General features: G+C 37.4%; 1 protein-coding gene across 5 annotated transcripts; it reads left to right on the top strand.

Annotated features, from left to right (window-relative positions):
• Positions 1-1,470: 1,470 nt before the first annotated feature.
• LOC132105539 (vascular endothelial growth factor A-A-like) lies at positions 1,471-12,405 on the top strand. 5 transcript variants are annotated; one of them, XM_059510713.1, is made up of 8 exons: positions 1,473-2,168; positions 3,486-3,528; positions 4,128-4,324; positions 4,564-4,640; positions 5,026-5,058; positions 8,216-8,281; positions 10,432-10,575; positions 11,010-12,405. In XM_059510713.1, the coding sequence occupies exons 1-8, from the start codon at positions 2,001-2,003 to the stop codon at positions 11,029-11,031; spliced, it is 750 nt and encodes a 249-aa protein (XP_059366696.1). In that variant the 5' UTR covers positions 1,473-2,000; the 3' UTR covers positions 11,032-12,405. The 5 variants fall into 5 exon arrangements, with proteins under 5 accessions (XP_059366700.1, XP_059366696.1, XP_059366695.1 ...); XM_059510712.1 differs by having other exon boundaries at positions 10,429-10,575; XM_059510716.1 differs by lacking the exon at positions 8,216-8,281 and having other exon boundaries at positions 1,474-2,168.
• The last annotated feature ends 5,409 nt before the right edge of the window (positions 12,406-17,814 follow it).

Below are 17,814 nucleotides of genomic sequence, written 5' to 3'. Positions count from 1 at the left end.
AAACTCATAAATTTCCACATTTATAAGAGACTATTAATTAAAACAAGCCAAAAATTGCTTGAATTGAGTGGACATGGCAAGTGGACAAGCCACTTACATGTAGTGACAGGCAGATGGCGCCAATGCAACTTACAGTAAACCAAATGATTAAGTATATATATATATATATATATATATATATATATATATATATATATATATATATATATATATATAAGAGAGAGATAAGCATATTAGATGCTTTTATAGGGAATTCATGCAATGACAAGGTCTTTTTATTCGAAAGCACTTATCCATGAAAATCTATCAAGAATTAACTCGATTCATAATGCATACGTGTGAAATAGCCACATGCTAAAAAAAAAAACCTTACCCTATTGATGCACAAAAAAATAAAATAAATATTTAAGTACTAAACATATACTAGGCCTATCCCTTAATCCGTAATATGAATATAAAACAGCTCGTTTTGATAAAATACCTATTTCGTCTTGTAAATCTCCGTCAGTGGTGTGGAGTACCGGACTGACCGCGGCTCACATGTCCAGCGCGCGATAGGAGCGACTCGGCATGCGTGCGCACCCACACACCTGTACGTGGTGATGGACACACACACACACTCACACACACACACACACACTTACACATGTGATCACGCACTCAATACCTAGCACTCTTTCAGTTTTCCACGCAACCTTGCAGATGACCGAGTAGTCCCAAAGGCGTCAGTGCTGCCGTCATGTGATGGGATGACATTCAAACTGGGATTACGCACATAGCCTAATGTAAACCGCTATGCTTCTGCACGTAGCTCCAACCCAGCATTATGCCGCGGGTATTACTTATTATGGTTAATTCATATAAACTTATATGCATTTATATAAAGATTATGCCATATTTCAATCTAGCATTTTACAAAAAGGCAAGGCTTTTTTTCTTCTTTTTTTCCTCTCAGTGGTAGTCTCTGACTTTTGGACATAACTGTTAAGCGTACAAATAAATATATAAAAGATAATGTACAGTCATCCTGTAATGATGGTTCACTATACATTGTCTAGCTTTAGCCTATATATCTATTTGTCAAAAAAAATTGAAGTAGATCTTGAATTTGAATGTTTTTATTAGAACATAAGCAGAGCTGGTCATTTAATATAGCGTCGCCATGGACAACAGTCATTACTCAAAAGTATCTGACAAATGAATGCCGGGACTTACCAATCAAAATGCAAACTTGCAATGACAGGAATATAGCTGTTGGCTCAAGTGACTAAATACTAGCCATAATAACAATTTTATATTCAAGCACCTAAACATAACTGATGCCCGAGACTCTCTTTCAGTTATCATTTGAGTGAAATCTGCGCATCGACTCAACGCTGAAGTCCACGCTGACAGTGTGGCCACGCCCATCACGGTGACTCGTCTTATGGCGTGCGTTTCATTCGCTGAGCTGACCGCCAGCAGTAGCTGTTCGTTAAAACCGAGTGACTGCGGCGGCCGTGATCATTCATAACGGCAAGAGCGAGAACATGAGAATCAAGACGACAAATAAAACAGGAAGCGGAATTAAAGCAACCTTCATTCGTGGGGACTCCAAGTGCGCTTGGGTTTTGCATTCTCTTCTCAGCGCCTTTGTGTTCTCTCTGGTGTCACACTAATAATATACAGAGTCGGCAAGTTTCTCATCCATTCTCAATGAACGCATCGCACTTGGAAACTGGCGGCAAGCTAAGCATGGGATTACTTTTGTAATGTGGATTGTAAAAGCCTTGGAAGAAAAATTTGATTTACTTCTCAACAATGTGACAGGACCTGCGTCCTGGATTCTCATATTTCTGGATATTCGGAAAATAATCGGCAACAGCTGAGAGACGCTATAACACACTTGCCGTGGATCTCAATCTCTCTGTCTCTCTCAGGTGTCTGCATGCGTGTTTTGGGACCAACATGGGATCCTTGTTGCCCCTATAGGTCGGACCCCTTGGAAGAAGCCTTTACTCATGTCTAACTTGCTTTCTGAGACCTTTTCCAATGCGTTTGCTAAAGTCCGCCTATCATCGGATAGGGTTTTAAAAAGATTTATTCGCCTTATAAATTCAATCATGAACTTTGCCGTTCGCGTGCTCCAGTTATTTCTTGTGACGCTTCTGTATTTTTCAGCTGTAAAGGTAAGTTTTATACGCTTGTGCATGTATAGTAAACGAACCCGACGTAGGCCTATTGGTTCAATTCTAAATAATGTTATTTCTAATGTAATGCGTCTGCGCCACTTTTTTGACGTCCTTGTGTGTCCCCGTGCGAGGTCACTGATCCAAGCTATTCAATCACTTGAACAAGCAGATCGGACCACCCCACAGTGAGCCATTTAACCCTGTAGACAGGAATTCACTGTATTCACAATCAGAGTCCATTCAACTGTTCAGAAGTTTGTGGTCAGTTTTGGTGAAGGCCTTATCATAACCACATTATTGATATTATTACGCTTTAAAGGCGCAGCTCCAGTGACCGGGTACCAACACACCCGGCTTCTGGAGATCACAATATGAGATATCAGTCATTGAAGTTACAATTTCTGCCAGCCTTCAGGGAATTCTAACCAAACAAATTTGTTCTTGACGAAATTTGAAACTTTCTTTTCAAGGACATGCATAAATACAAATAACAGTGTTCATAAGGCAGTTTGATGAGAAGTTTGTATTTACAGCAATTGGATATCATGATTGTCAGCTATTCAGAAACAAAAATGATCTAAAACCAATTTTTAGTTGAGCCGGTCTGTTAAAGTGAGTAAAAGGCTCAGACAGGAGAGTAAAAAAAAAAAAAAAGCTTCATTGACAAATGCACATGGTCTCTCCATGGAGCTTTTGCGAAATATCAGAAAGTGAAATGCTCATAGGTCTCTAATGTAGAGTCCAAATCAAGTTCAGACTTTTTTATGAACGGTTTTCTGTATTCTACAGGTTAGTGTTAGGAACCATGCTGCAAATTAATTAATTTAATATATTTAAAAGAAATTCACAGAAAGCCCCATTTGTCTTTCATGTTGTTTTCATGCTTGACATCTTTTTATCTGTTATCTTTAGTCTCTCATCAGGAGTCAAAGTCATGTTTCAAGTGAATTGCTTGCATGTCAGTTTTTTTTTTATCTTTACCTGAGTTTACTTGAGTCTGAGTTTCAGACTTGAGTTGTTGATAGGTTTACTTGAGCTACATTATATTTTTATATAATGTATTGTTTAACTATATACACAAGCCAATAAAAAAAGAGTAATTCTTTGTGATAGCTAACATTAAGAAGTTTTATGATGAACTTTGGTTTTGAAATGAAATTAGGTAATTAGGTAATCATCCTAAACCTGTGGTAATGCAATGGTTAATAACTTGTCAAATCCGTTGGGACTCATTTGATTAACAATTGGCTATGAATAGGTATAACTGAAGAGTGTTTAACTATAAGCTTCTTCATTTTTTTTTTTTTACCACAGAGTGCCTACATACCCTGGGAGGAAGGCAGAAGCACATATGACGGTGAGTTTCTTCTGGACCTGGCACTCAGTGGTGTCATCCAGAAACTGGACACATACAGATTCACTGAGTATAGCGCCTTCTACTGGACGGGTGAAGGAAAGCACTGCTGTGCCTTTAATCAAACTGTCTCCACATAGTTTCGGATAAATTTGTAGTATTTATTAGAATCTCACAAGCCAGTGTGGTTTGTAATTCTTCTCAACATGCAAACCTCCAAGGGATAATTTGGAGTCAGCATGCATTGCCAAATGTCTCATTGCTCAATCCTAACCCAGAGAAATAGACAACATTTATTAAAATTTACTCTTTTTCTTCCTCGTGCCAAAAAACAGACACGCAACTGTACAGAACATATACACAGGTTACTTTAATGTGCTTTTCGGTGTTGCTTTTTTAGGCAGACAGAGTGCAACACAAGGAATGTACATGGTTCATATGGACACCCATCTCAGTCACAAATTCTTAGAAGGGCTACCAGATTTCCAAACAGTGTTGGCCTTGAAGAAGAGCAAAGACCATCTCGCTCCCAGTGGTCCTACTTGGCCTGGATTTTTTGGCAAAAAAGACAACTTATTTCCCCTTTTTGTTTGAACTTGCAGTGGTGCCATTCATGGAAGTCTATAACAAGTCTCTCTGCCGTCCTCGAGAAGTGCTGGTGGAAATTCAACAGGAATACCCTGATGACACCGAGCACATCTTCATACCGTCCTGTGTGGTTCTCACCCGCTGTGCTGGCTGCTGTAATGATGAGATGATGGAATGTACCCCTACCGTCACATACAACATTACCTTGGAGGTCAGAGACCCCTAACTTTCAGACTGTTGCTCCCTTTTTCTCTCTATTTTATTTCTTCCGCTATCCATCCGAATCTTGTTAAGTCTGCTTTTTGGAAACCCTACACTCCTCTACTTTGTCTCCCACACTCAAAGCCAACAGGGCTTCTACTGAATAAGAGTAGCCAATTTGTAGGTAGTATTGAATGCAGCTTGCCTGTTTGTCTGTTTTAATTTTTTATTGCTTTTTTTCTTCTGTAGATTAAAAGAGTGAAACCGCTCCGTCATCAGGGTGACTTTTTCATGAGTTTTGCAGAGCACAGTGAATGCCAGTGCCGGTAAGAAGCCTCATTTTAACACGCATACATGCGAAGAGACATTTTTTTATAGCTTATTATACCATAATTACCACGGACAAACCCTGTTCTTACCCCATTCCATTTTTAGAATTTATTTTCTTTATTTTTATTTAGAAATAAGTGTTTTAGAAATAAGACTTTTTACTGAGATTGTCCTCAAAGAAAAGCCCTTGGGGATAATTTTATAAAACTCACCCACTTTCTTTTGTCTTTTATTATTTTCTGCTCTATAATTGTATTTCTAGCTGTGCGTTTGTCTGCTTCTGTACTCTTTTATATGTGTGCAGGTCTAATTATAAGTGTGCTTGTTGTGTGCACACAAACAAAACATGTTCACTTGTGCTTTTTTGCTGCTCTTTCACAGGGTGAAAAAAGATATTCCGGAGAAAAAAGAAAAGTAAGTGCTGTTGTTCTAGTGTGGGGATGTTGTATGTGTGTGCATGCTTCAGCTCTCGCTCTATCTTGTCATTTCTCCTCCCATCATTCATGCATTCAATCTCATTTCCCAATCTCTTTATCTCAGTCACCCTTATCACCAGTAAGGTGTATTCCTTCCTGTTTTTCTTTTCTTTCTGATCCGTTCCTCTCATCTCCATGCTTTTCATGTTACATAAAGCCATAAAATCTGATGGTGAGAGAACAGTGGAGCTCTTTATTGTTGTTGAAAAAAGCGAACAGGTGATTCAGATCTCGAAAATCATTAGTGGCACAATTGTCAAACTAAAGCTACGCAAAAACTAGGACTGGCTGATATATCGAAGGTATACATTATATTTTTTTGGTGGCAATATGAATTTAGAATATATTTTTTATTTAACTTTAACATTTAACTATGTTTTCTAAAGAAGATCTGGAAACTCATTTTGTGTTTCCAAGTTTAAGAACATTAAGACTTATTTAATTAAGATTACTTAATTAAGATCTTTTCAAAGATATTTATTTCAATGAAACAGTTCAGCTCTGATTTGAACATTTGTTTATCACTAAATAAATTCAATAAATGCATTCAGTGCTTTGATATATAATCCTTATATATATATATATATATATATATATATAAACATGTTTATTTTAAAGTACATACAGTATTTACTTTTTTTTTAGCATCTACAATAGCTGTTTAGTTAGAGAAGGTTTTCTCCTGAATTGAAAAAAGCACTTTATGAAAGTCTTTATAGAGCAAATATATGGAAGCTTTGTCACGCCACAGAGATAAAGGTAATTGCAAACTTTTATCTCACAGTTTCTTTCTCGCAACTTTACTATTTCAGAAACAAATTCAGAATTGTGATATATTATATATCAGACATTTCTTATCTCATAATTGAGACTTTTTCTAAGAACGGCGAGTTTATGAGATATGAAATGTCTGAATTGCGCGATACAACCTTGCAATTGCGAAAAGTCACACTTGTTTCTGCCATTAAATAAAAACAATTATTCACTTTATATCTTACAGTTCTGACTTACAGTTCTGGTTATAACTATTATTATTATATTATAAATTATATACAGATATACATATTTTTTTTATATTGCCCAGCCCTAGCAAAGGACCAGAACTACTGCTTTTGTTAATGCAGCCATCCCAGGTTCAAAGTGCACTTCCATAATGTACTTCAAGTGCTCTATTTTCGCGCACTAATTATGCTAAAAAATTATTCTTTAGTACTACTTACGGTAAAACCACTTGTAGTACACTTGATCCTATCTTTCATACACTAGTATGATAGTATTTTTACTATCATTAAAATTCTTATGAACTTCAAGCTACATATGACAAGTAATATAACACTTTTACTTAAAAGTCACCATCAATCACCATTGAGTGTTTGTAATAACTTTTGGCTGCAAGTGTACTACAAGTGGTGCACAGTTGAGAACACTTAGTTGATCTTAAGAAGTACCAAAGAATAATTTTTAGTATACTTTAAGTTCATTATGGAAGTTAACTTTTTCTACAGATGAACTGAGATACACTCTGACCCTTACACCACTATTTGATCTCACTCCCTGTTTGATGTCTTCATGTCATTGCACGCTGGCTTCTTAGGTGTAAATTCAGTCCCTCAGGTATGTAAAGATATGTGTGAACAGGTGTGTGAGTTTCGCCCTATAGTTCAATGCCCTCGCCCCACATTCATCTCTAAGCTTTGCTTTATGATCCGAGGTTCACTGAGGTAAGAGAGGGATTTGTCATCTCTGAAGTGTCTTTACGTCCGGCGATAAGACAGCGTTTTGTGCGTTTGTTTACGAGGCCGTTTCCACTCCTCAGATATATGGCAGCGGTCAGTCAACCCCCTCTCTGATGACGCCCTCTCGCCAGAGAATCCGGGCCGAAGTGTTTGAAAGTTTACTGAAGTTGTCACTATTGCAGAGGGTGTTGATCTTGTGGCTGATGTGTTACGGGTCAGAGGTTATCACTAGGGGGTTAAAAAGTTTAAATGCTTTCTGCTTCTGGTAAACAAGTGGCCCTTTGGCACAGAGGCTGTTCCTCAGCGTGTTCAATGACAACTGCCTCATAACATGATTGAATCTGACCTCAGAAAACAGTGAATGTAATCGTTGGTACATGTGTCAACCTTACAGACCTGATGTTCTGTTTAAAGAGCTCCAACTACGTAACGGTTGTAAGAGACGCCTAAATTAGTAAATGTTTTAAGTATCAATTGCATCTATATAGGACTATATAGGATCTATTATCAATCCATTTATTTTCAGCACGCATTGAAAAACCCATATTGGTCAGCCACAAATGCAGATAACCATATACGGATCGCGGCACATCAGTTTGTTCTGTGATTGTGAGATAGGGGAAAGTTCACATTCTTGCTGCCTGACGTGTCTGACGTGATATGCCAGGATCCTCGGCTATCTGAAAGATAAATGGACATGTATGTCGCCAATACTGCAAGTTGATTTGCTGATTGATCATTATAATGAAACAGCTTTTGCAGTTTCCATAAGTCTCGGCTAAACTTTATTTTAAGGTGTCTTTATTACAGTGTAGTTATACATTTAAGTACTGAGTAATACAGTATATGGTTAGGGTTAGGGTTTGGCTTAGGGTTACTTGCATGTAATTATGCATAATTTATTGTTATTACAGTAGTAAGTACATGTAACAAGGACACCTTAAAATAAAGTCTCTAATATGCGAGAGTTAAAACTCGCTAGTGGATGTTGAGCTTTGGGCGCAAATTGAATCAGTTTGTCTCTGTTTTGGAATCCTAGTACAAACATCACTGAAGCTTTTGAAGATTTAATGCCTTGTTTATTTATTGAAACGTCTTCGTGTGAGAGAATTTGAAGAATTGGCGAATTTCCCCAGAGTCTGGCTGGGTTTTAATTTCTAATTCACGTCTCACGGAGTTTGCTGTGGTGTCAGGCACTTATACAAGAATAAGAAGAGACATGTTTGCTGATGTGTCCATCTGGATCATTTTAACACTGCGTTCACTGCAGTCTGACTGTGCTGGATGATCTTTTGCAACCACTCCGATTCAGATTATTTTTTTCTATGTTCTTCTTTGTTTGTCATGTTCTCTTTCCAGAAAACCCCGGAAGGGCAAAGGCCAAAAGCGAAAGAGAAAGAAAAATCGTGAAAAAAAGGGGGATTTGTATGTCACCTCTGCGTTCGCCTCTTCTCACCTGCACCTGAGTGTGGCACTCTTGGTTGTCAAATTAATTTGGGAGGAGATTTTATGCCTCCTTTAATCAGTACATTCCTGTCGGATGTTGTTAATTGCCATTAATCCATCAGCTCTTCCGCCACTTAATTAAAACTGACCATCCAACGAAACCACATGCCCACTCTCTGCTTTCTTAGAGCTTGACTCATTAATGCTAATGCACATGCTAATAAAATTAACGTTAATAAGTTTGGCCAAATAGTTTTTTGTAAAAACAAGTAGAGCGCAACCACCCGCTCTTTCAACCAGAAATATATTCCCATTCATTCTCCTTACCATTTCAAAAACTTAAGACTACTTAAGATTTCTAAGCCTACAACCGAACCGAGATAAATCACAGGACTACAACTTTTGATTCGGACAACGCAAGTATTTGCAGAAAAGTAGTCTTTTATGAGAAAATGAACTATTCATCCCATGAAGCGTTGCGAATGATGCAATCCAAACAATAGCCACAATAAACTAACAAGTCTGACAAGTCATTGAATACAAGCGTAAAATAAATTATACAGAGACAGTTCATCTTATATTAGATGTTTATCGTAGAAAAATCTTATATATACATTGATTGCGAGTATAGGAACTCCTTGGATTTCATCATTAGCAGTGTTGTATGGAAATAGTCGAAGCAACCTTTGAAAGGAGACCTGTTTTAATTTCCGAGGTTGGTTTTCAGAGAATCTTGCTTGTGAGTAGTGTGGCACTTTATGGGAATTCAGAAATGAAAAGGCAGCATTGCTTAACAGCTCTCTGAGCTCATAGGTCTGAGAAAATGAATGGGATTTCTATTTCTGGAACCCTACAGTTGTGCTCTATAGGTTGTACCACAGGACTCAATAAATCAAGCTCTATGATTGGAGGAGGTGGGCAGTGAGGAGGTAGCCGACATACAAACTCACCCGATCCACACAGCATGCTTTCAGTCGATGGTACTAATCTATTACAATATTTGTGTCGGAATCACAGACTTTTTTGTGCTGCTTCCTGTTTTTGGAATGTTTTTTTGTTCTCACGATTGTATGAGGACTTACTGTCATTCTCGCATCACTTGTGTCCTCTCTGAAATATGAGAAGGATTGTGTGAGATGTCTTTTTAATTCATTGCTGTGAGTTTGGTCTTGTCATGCTGCGTGTGCTCTGCCGCGCAGCATTACAAAAGTCAAACACCCTGTTTACTATGGTGCTTCTCCCAGCAATTGGGAAATTAAATGTTTCAATGAGAATGAAAGGACGAAGAAATGCATACATGGGACAATCTGCTCCTGTGGGACTGATGCTTTTGAGGTCAGTATTTTCCTGAGGGCTGGGGTTTGAGTTTACATATTTTTTAAAAAATCTATTAGATTTGAGGCTTGTTTGGACTTAGAGCATGAAAGTAGTTATTTTTGCACCACAACTATTCACTCTGAATTTTTTAACATTCTCGGAGAAGATTTGGATTTCAATTTCGGTTGCAAAATCTTACAGTGCACTGAATTAATGCTAAAAACATCATTGACACAATTCTCTTGCTCTCAATGAAAATGGGTCATAAAACCATTCAGGGTATAAAAACATTCAGACTTTGTGGCTTTGATAAGCCTGTCCTCAGACAAATATTGGCTTCAGATAAGGTCAGTTGGCTCAAATATGTGTGAATCTTCCTCTTGGAGTCCAGTGTTTTGTACTGTAAATGTGTCCTGATGATCCTGATCCAACACTTCTTAAAGCAATAAACAGAAACACTGGATTTTCATGCACTGCTCTCTCTCTCTGACTTTTATTCCAGTGTGCTTTTCTGAAACAGATTATTGTTGCTGTCATTATTTTCTTGCATCATCTGAGCTTGCAGGTGCATGGCCACATCCTGCCTAACTTCAGCTATTCACCCTCTACAAATTCCCTTCGGACCCTCAGAAGGGGCAAAACCATTGTACCAGACGAGGGCGGCTCCAGAAACGTACTGCTTGACTTACCGAGTGCCTGTGTGTGTGTGTGTATGTTTGAGTGAAAGTGTTTAATAATATTTGCCATGACTGTGTCAGCTGTAATCTCCCCCAATCCTTTTCCTTTTCTCTCATTCTGTCTCTTTTCAGTAGTCAGTGTGAGCCTTGCTGTTCTACATGCTCTGAAAGGAGAAGAAGGTTGTTTGTTCAAGACCCCGAGACGTGTCAGTGCTCCTGTAAATACTCTGAAGCCGACTGCAGGTCTAGACAACTAGAACTCAATGAAAGAACCTGCAGGTGTGTTTGTGAATCTACACTTTCTTGTGAACCTACACATGTTAGAACAAGACTAGCCTTCCTGTTTTTGTATTGTCATGTATATCCCTATGTGTTGCTCTTTCATTTAAAGCAATAATTCAATCAGTATTCTCGACATTATTTACCTTTATGACATTCTTGGAGATGTTTGGTAGAATGTTCATGCTGCATTTTCCATACAAACAGCTGTCACTTCTTTAAATGACAGCTTTGTTTTATTTTTCCTAAATTTAATTGGAAAAGAGTGGAAAGATAAAATTTCGTGAGAAATTGAGATGTTTAAGTCTGACTACAGTTCAACACATTGGCGCATCTCTTCCGAAACTATAAAAGATCACCTTTTAGAAAGGTAAAATTTTCCTGTCTAGAGTAAATAATTGAGATGTTCATGAAAGATTTTTCCACTTTCCCAGATGTGACAAACCAAGGAGGTGAACCCAACTGAACTTGAGAACGGACTCTGACATGAAGGATTATTTCACAGTAATTCACAGCACTTTGAACTTTGCTATCATTATTCCGTCCCGGAGATACTGAGCAAATGAAGTGAAGAGGTTCGGGGGAGGTGGGGGCTTAACAGTCAATGAAATGTTCTCTCTGTATTTGTTCATGATTTTCATGTGTGTGTGTAAAGCGAAGCGAGAGACTGAAAACACAGGATTTGAATTGCTGCTAAATGTTCTTCGAAAAAGCCCTGTGTAAACGTTTCTGATCTCGGCTGGCGTGCGTAAAGTCGTACTCGAAATCACTCACTGAGACACATCACTGGATTTGGGTCTGCTGTGCAGTTTTTCATGTGAATCTAAAGGACTGCAACGATGCGTCGGCGTCCAGCACACGCTGTGGAATCATTCCTCCCAGCACGTGAACACTGAGAACAATGCGTGTGTTTTAGAGACGGACAAATGATTGGAGTTTTGACAGAAGGCTAAACTGATTCTGTCGCTGGAATGTCACGCCGTGGAAACCCGCCGGCCGCTGTACTAAATGTTTGCTCTGACCTTGTCGAGGCAAACACAAGAGGATTTTGGTCACATTCACTCCTTAAAGGGATATTCATTCTTTGACATGTTTGGAAACCACTTTGTGTAGATTGTGTGATTAGATTTCATGCTTCCACACTACTGGGGATTTAAGATGACGATTTTGTGATTTTGAATTTAAGTCCAAATCTATTCCCCTAAGCAATTCAGTAATTTATATTTTTTTAGAATATTTTCAATATATTCTATCTCTTTGTATTTAATTTGACCTATTTATGTGCAGTGTTATCTTAAAATGGATCTTCTCACCCTTTATTGTCTGCAAACCTTCATGTCTGTCTGGAGTTTTAAAAAAAAGAAGCTTTTCGTACTGTTTTATTTTCTGTAGATGAACAGAGAAACATTCCTAATACTGATCAGTGAGTCGTGTTGCCAACTGCCTTGACTTTGCCGCCTTGCTGCAGATGTGTGTGTGCTGTGTGATCTCTAACAAACAAACCGTGTAAATGTGATTTCGTGTGCATATGTTTGTGTGTGTGCATGTGTGAGTACGAGTCAGTGTCACAGTTAAATTGAATAACAAATATAGCAGCCAAATGTAAATATAGGCCAAACCCACGTCACCATTTACTTCTGCTATAATAAGATCTAACAAGCTGAAACAGTTGCTCAGATGTGGTCTGATCTGATTGGAGTTTTACATTATTTATTTACTCTATGTAAATATGTTAAATATTAACAACTTTTTTTGTGTCTGTGTAATGTAGTACAGCATATTTATTTTCAAATGATATTGCCTTTTTTCTATAAAAATGTTGTTTGAAAACTCTTGATGTGTTACGATTTAATGAAAACACATTGCACAGCTGTTTATCTGGTTAGTATTTATTCATTGCAATATAGAATCCAGTGTTTAAGTTCAGCTAAGTTCAGTCAGCTATTTATTACAGATTTCAAAAGTAGGCTATATTCTTGAGTAACTCATGAATCCAGAAGCATGGCCATTCAGGAGCATATTTGACCTTATTTCTTGTAGTCCAGTCACACCGAACCTAATGAAAAGGATCAGCATCTCTGTCCTTTCAGTTCAAACTGGTCCCAAAAACATGGATGCATGATGATTCTGCATGTCCCTGTGGTCTCCATATTGCATTGGCCACATCCCATTTCTCAATTTCTTCTTCTTCCTGTTGTCTGGTTCAACACTTTTCAATGACATTGTTCAAAGTCACTGGCTTGAAGTTCATTCTGAGCTGCAGGTGTTTCTCAAGGTTCCTTTACATTCAGATGACACTATATACAATGGAAAGCCTTTCACACTGAAATTTAATGAGTGTATTTGAGAAACAAGTTCATTCCATTTTGGCAGGAACAGAATTGCTTGTGCTCCCATAATAATTACTACATTTCACAACAACTTTGTATATTACACTTACGTCAATAAATGCATACCACCGTTAACAATACTTCATTATTTTATTAGTTGTTTTAGATGTTGCCTAGAGCTGCATCACTTACAGATTCCACTTTAAAACCATATTTTTGTGCAGAATGTGTCCTCCACATGGTTCAGTTCAGTCTCGGAGAACATTATGTAGGAATGTTTTGGTTTGTTAAACTCTATAAAAAACATACAAATGTTCAACTAACCATTACCATTACAGAAATTTCCCATCTGTCTCGCTAAACCTGAGCTGAGAGGTCCATGTGATCATCAGAACGGCAGCCATCAGTGGATCAGTGTTAATGAGGCTTAGGTTTAAGAGCGGTTTGTGGAACAGTTTGCAGTGTTTGTTTTGAAACAGCTGATTTTAACCTGAGCGGCGCTCTGCTCATACTAGATTAGCCGATATGTTTGACATAATATAACCACGTGAAGCACTTAAGAGCAGCAGCTTTACACTACCTATGAAATATAAAATAATCCTCTTGCCGCCCTGCCCTGCCCTGCCCCCACCTGCACAGGCCCCTCGGCCGCTTAAATACCCCAAGAATGTTGTAAGTGACTTAAGATGTGATTAGAGGAGGAATTTTGGGGTGGCAGGTTCACGTCTCCCCGAGTAAACTGTCATTTTAGTTGGATCTACCAGTGAACTTTACCCCTTCGATTTAACTTAGAGTTAAATAGCATGAACCGGGAGGCTGCAGGTTTAAGTCAGATTTTTTTTTCTTTAATGCTTTTCATCCAGTCAGAAAGGAGGAGGTTCGTTTTCAGTAAAGGTAACCATGTCCCCATGACTTGTTACTGATATAATGTACAATGATATTGCACTTATTATTCATGTTATTGTGAACACTTCACAATAAGGTTTCATTTGTTAACATGAAATAAGAACGGATAGTATTTCTACAACATTTATTAATGAATTTCATAAGCTAATACATTTTTAAAATCAGATGTATCCATCACACGTTATTTTAAGATCTGATTATTACTATTAACTAACTACAAACAAGAGTTTTGCCTCAATAAACTCTTAATAACTGTTTGTAAATAGTAACATGGTAATGTTAACAGAACCTTTGTTTGAAGTTATCTGGTCTTTAACTTCTTCTAAACATAATTATTTATGGAACACTTGATCACACTTTATTTTAAGTCAAATTCTCACTATTAACAAACCATTAACTATGACTTTTGTGTCAATAAACTCCTAATTATTGTTAATTTTGGGGCTTTAATTAGAATCAAATTACACTTAAATCTTGCTTTAACTGAAATTAAAATTACTTCCTGAGAATAGCCTATGCACAATTACTTTTTGCCTCAAGTTTCTATTCAGCCTTCTTGTGCTGTTTCTGGCATTACATGGTCCAAAAGACATTTCTTACATTTTGTGAGGAATAAATGCCCTTATATTGGCCTTTTCAAGCTGATTCAACTCTTTTACAGGAAAAATCTGTGCAATTGTGATTAAATTATGTGTAGTGTGTCTAGTTTTGCTAGCTAACTGTCAGTGCTTTGCCCTAAAACATTGAACCATGAAATAATGTAGAAAGTGTATCTACTGATGAAGAGAACTTTAATAAAAAATACAATTTGAATTTAATTGCACTTGACTGCCATATAAAAAGTGTGCTGTTCTTCCATAACTGATCAGCTGTCAGTTCAAATGATATGAACTCTAAACTTACTGTGGCGGGGTTGAAATAATTTTGCAGTTACTTTGCAAAACCACTTATTTTGGATACACACATCTGCCGAATGCATAAATGTGCATAAATGCATCTACCAGGCACAAATGACTGAGAATAGGTCGAGAATTTGGTTTGAGATATACACTGGGATGTCTTACAGTTCTTGAGATTGATTTTATTGTTAAGCAAGCAGTCATAAATTGGTCCCATGCTGTGTAATTGTCAAGTCACTGAAAACAAACTGGAATTTACCCTGGTTTCCAGCAGTGTGGCGTGACCAAGGTCTGCGTCTTTAAAAATCAGAGGCAGTCCACACCCTACAGTAGAGACGTGCACTCTGTCAGGAACATACAACCTTCCAATGGCATCATTACTCATCTGTCCACGTCTCACACCTGTGTGTGTGTGTGTGTGTGTTTGTGTGTGTGTGTGTGTGTGTGTGTGTGTGTGAGCATCAGATTAGGTGCGTGCTCACTCACACATACTACCTAACCTCCATTAAGTCATCAATCCCATAAAACATGCGGCTTTATTTGACATTTTCTTGGCATCGTTTTCAGAGAAAGGAAATGCCTTCTAGCAAACTGATTTGAAGAGCGGGAGTGATTAAATTATCAGTTTGAGATTTCCTCATCAGCCTTTCTGATGGAAAGTTTTGGGGATTAAACGTTCACTTTAGAGACAAATGCTTTATAGTTCAGAGTCAAATGCACATGTTTTGGATTGTTTTCTGACAGCCTGTGTCTAATTCACTTAAGTTTGCTTAAAGATTATTTAAGGTTTGTAGAAAGGCATGATGACGTATTGAATTTGAACTTGGATCCCTTCCGTGAGAAATGAGCTTTGATCCTTCTAACAAAACACTATTACATAGTATAAAAAAACAAACAACAGTTTCCCACAATCAAACAGGAATCAAAGTGGTTTTTTACAAGAATTTGTAACATGATTCATTTCTTGAAGTAGAGCCACATTTGAGCAATAGTAGAAAACTAATTTTTTGTTGTGCAGCTTGAGGCAAAAACAAAAACAACAACACCACTGACGGCGCCCAAAATATCACAGATATTTAAATTGAAGACTGTAATGATGATAGTACATTTCTCAGGCTTTGTCAGCTATAGCGTTCAATATAATCAGCTACTATCAGCCCTGTGTAATTATGTTTTTTTTGCAAGTGCCAGATCTGTCAGACTAGATTTGCATTTACTGTCTTAGAGCCAAGTGATTTTATAAGTGTATTTTTCACAACCCCCTAAAAAAAACATCTAAACTAATGCCAAAATCTACACAGCTTAGAGCTGTCTAGTCAGTCATATTGTTTAAAAAGTGATTTGCAGCTATTTTAGAATTCATTTTACAATTATTAGTTAGTTAGTAATTGTTTAGATTATTAATGTGTTTTATTAAATTGATTCAGATTTTTTTTTTTACAAAAAATTATTCCTTAACCGAAATTAAATAACAGAATACATTTTGCTATTTTAAAACCAATGCAAATTTTTTATTATTTATTTTATTTATTAACAGTACATTTTTCAGAGCCCATTTAGAATCCAGTTTAAATACCACACTAAAAAGCACTTCTGGGGGATAAACCACTGCAAAAAAATATAAATGCCTACATAAATGAATCATAGAATGAGTCAAACAATGAGTCACGTTCAGACCGTAAGGTTTTTCAATCCACACTTTACCCTGGATAAACGTCTTTTAAACCCGGGTTTCAAGCAGTGGGTTTTGAAAGTGGGTTAGTTTTTCTCCTCCAACTTCCCAATTTCGTTTAAGAAGATAATTGTTATGCATTTAGCTGATGTCATGCTTTTTAGAGGACAAGAGAGGGAATTTTGGTCAAATGCGATGTAAGTAGGCATGGAACATATCTGTGAAATGACTCCAATGTGTGGAGTGAAGCCCAAGACTGATCCTCTCTCTGAGTTAAGTCATGCTTATTTTCCCTGCATCTTGTCCTCTGAACCTCTCTCTCCTTCCACGTCTTTCTTACACCAAAGATAAACAAGCAGTTTTTCTTAGATCACACATTTTGGAAATGGTATAAACAACCAGCGCACACTCAATCAACATCTGCAAGACTAAACACACAGTTGTCCACACACACAAACACACAGAGACAAATTCTCTCATTTGCACTGAAATAAACACTCAGGGTTTCTCTAGGCTCTCGTCTGTCTGTCTTTATACTTGTTGAATCTCTGTGAGTTTAAAGTGTAGATTCAAGTCTTTGCTGGGCTTTCCACACTTGAAATTGTAAGCGTAGAGTCATGAAGCCCTGGGTTATCTTGTTCCACACTTTCATACTTTGAGTCAGTTCATCCTGGGCAGTCAGTTTTCCAGATTTCACTCTGTGCATTTGTAAACCTTGTCTACTTAGCTAACATTATGTTCTTCAAGAGAACCTGTTGGGTCTCCTGCTGGGCAGCCACAGTTTACTTTTTCCTCTTAGATGCTGAAACTAAAAGTATTTGAAAGTCTGTGTATTTAATAAGAGAAGCACTGAGAAAGTTTAGTATTGGTTTATTGGTTTGAAAGATCTTAAGCACAGTTTGAAAAACCTTGATTGTGACTCATTATGAACTATTTAGAGGGTAAAAATAGAGAAAAAAGGAAGAAAGAGTTCCGTCCGTTTTTGAATCAGTTTTAGGCCTGAGTTCATTGTCTCTGAGTGACAGTGTGTAATATCGTGTGTGTGCTGACAGCACTCTTTAGCAGATGCTGTTGTCTGGCATATTGTCTCATTTCTGTCTCGTGTGTGTGATGTGTGATGTCAGTGAGTGATTGGTCTGTTATGTTGCTATGAGACCAGTTTAAGGCATTCCACACATATTCTATCGAGTCCTTCATTCCAGGCTGTTAAAATCAGTGACATGTGATTAGTGTCTCTTTCGAGGGCTGAGCTGATCTCAGTGTTTCTGTGTTTGGGTGTTCCCACATTAAAAATGATTGAAAGCGCCTCAATGGTAAATAAAGTGCTCTCGTCATGTGTGTGTGTTTATTTGTGTACATCTGTTTTTTGGTTATTATAAGAACCATATTCAAGTCATTAGAAGTTCTTTGTTTTTTCTTTTCTTTTCTTTTT

This window comes from Carassius carassius, chromosome 26, assembly GCF_963082965.1.
Source record: "Carassius carassius chromosome 26, fCarCar2.1, whole genome shotgun sequence".
Lineage (NCBI taxonomy): Eukaryota > Metazoa > Chordata > Actinopteri > Cypriniformes > Cyprinidae > Carassius > Carassius carassius.
This window is presented reverse-complemented; position numbering and strand designations above follow the sequence as displayed.

Coding starts and splice junctions, on each gene's coding strand:
- LOC132105539 (XM_059510712.1), top strand. CDS start 2,001: ATGTCTAACTTGCTTTCTGAGACCTTTTCCAATGCGTTTGCTAAAGTC. Junction 4,325..4,563: donor CATACAACATTACCTTGGAG/GTCAGAGACCCC, acceptor TTTCTTCTGTAG/ATTAAAAGAGTGAAACCGCT. Junction 10,576..11,009: donor CTCAATGAAAGAACCTGCAG/GTGTGTTTGTGA, acceptor CCACTTTCCCAG/ATGTGACAAACCAAGGAGGT.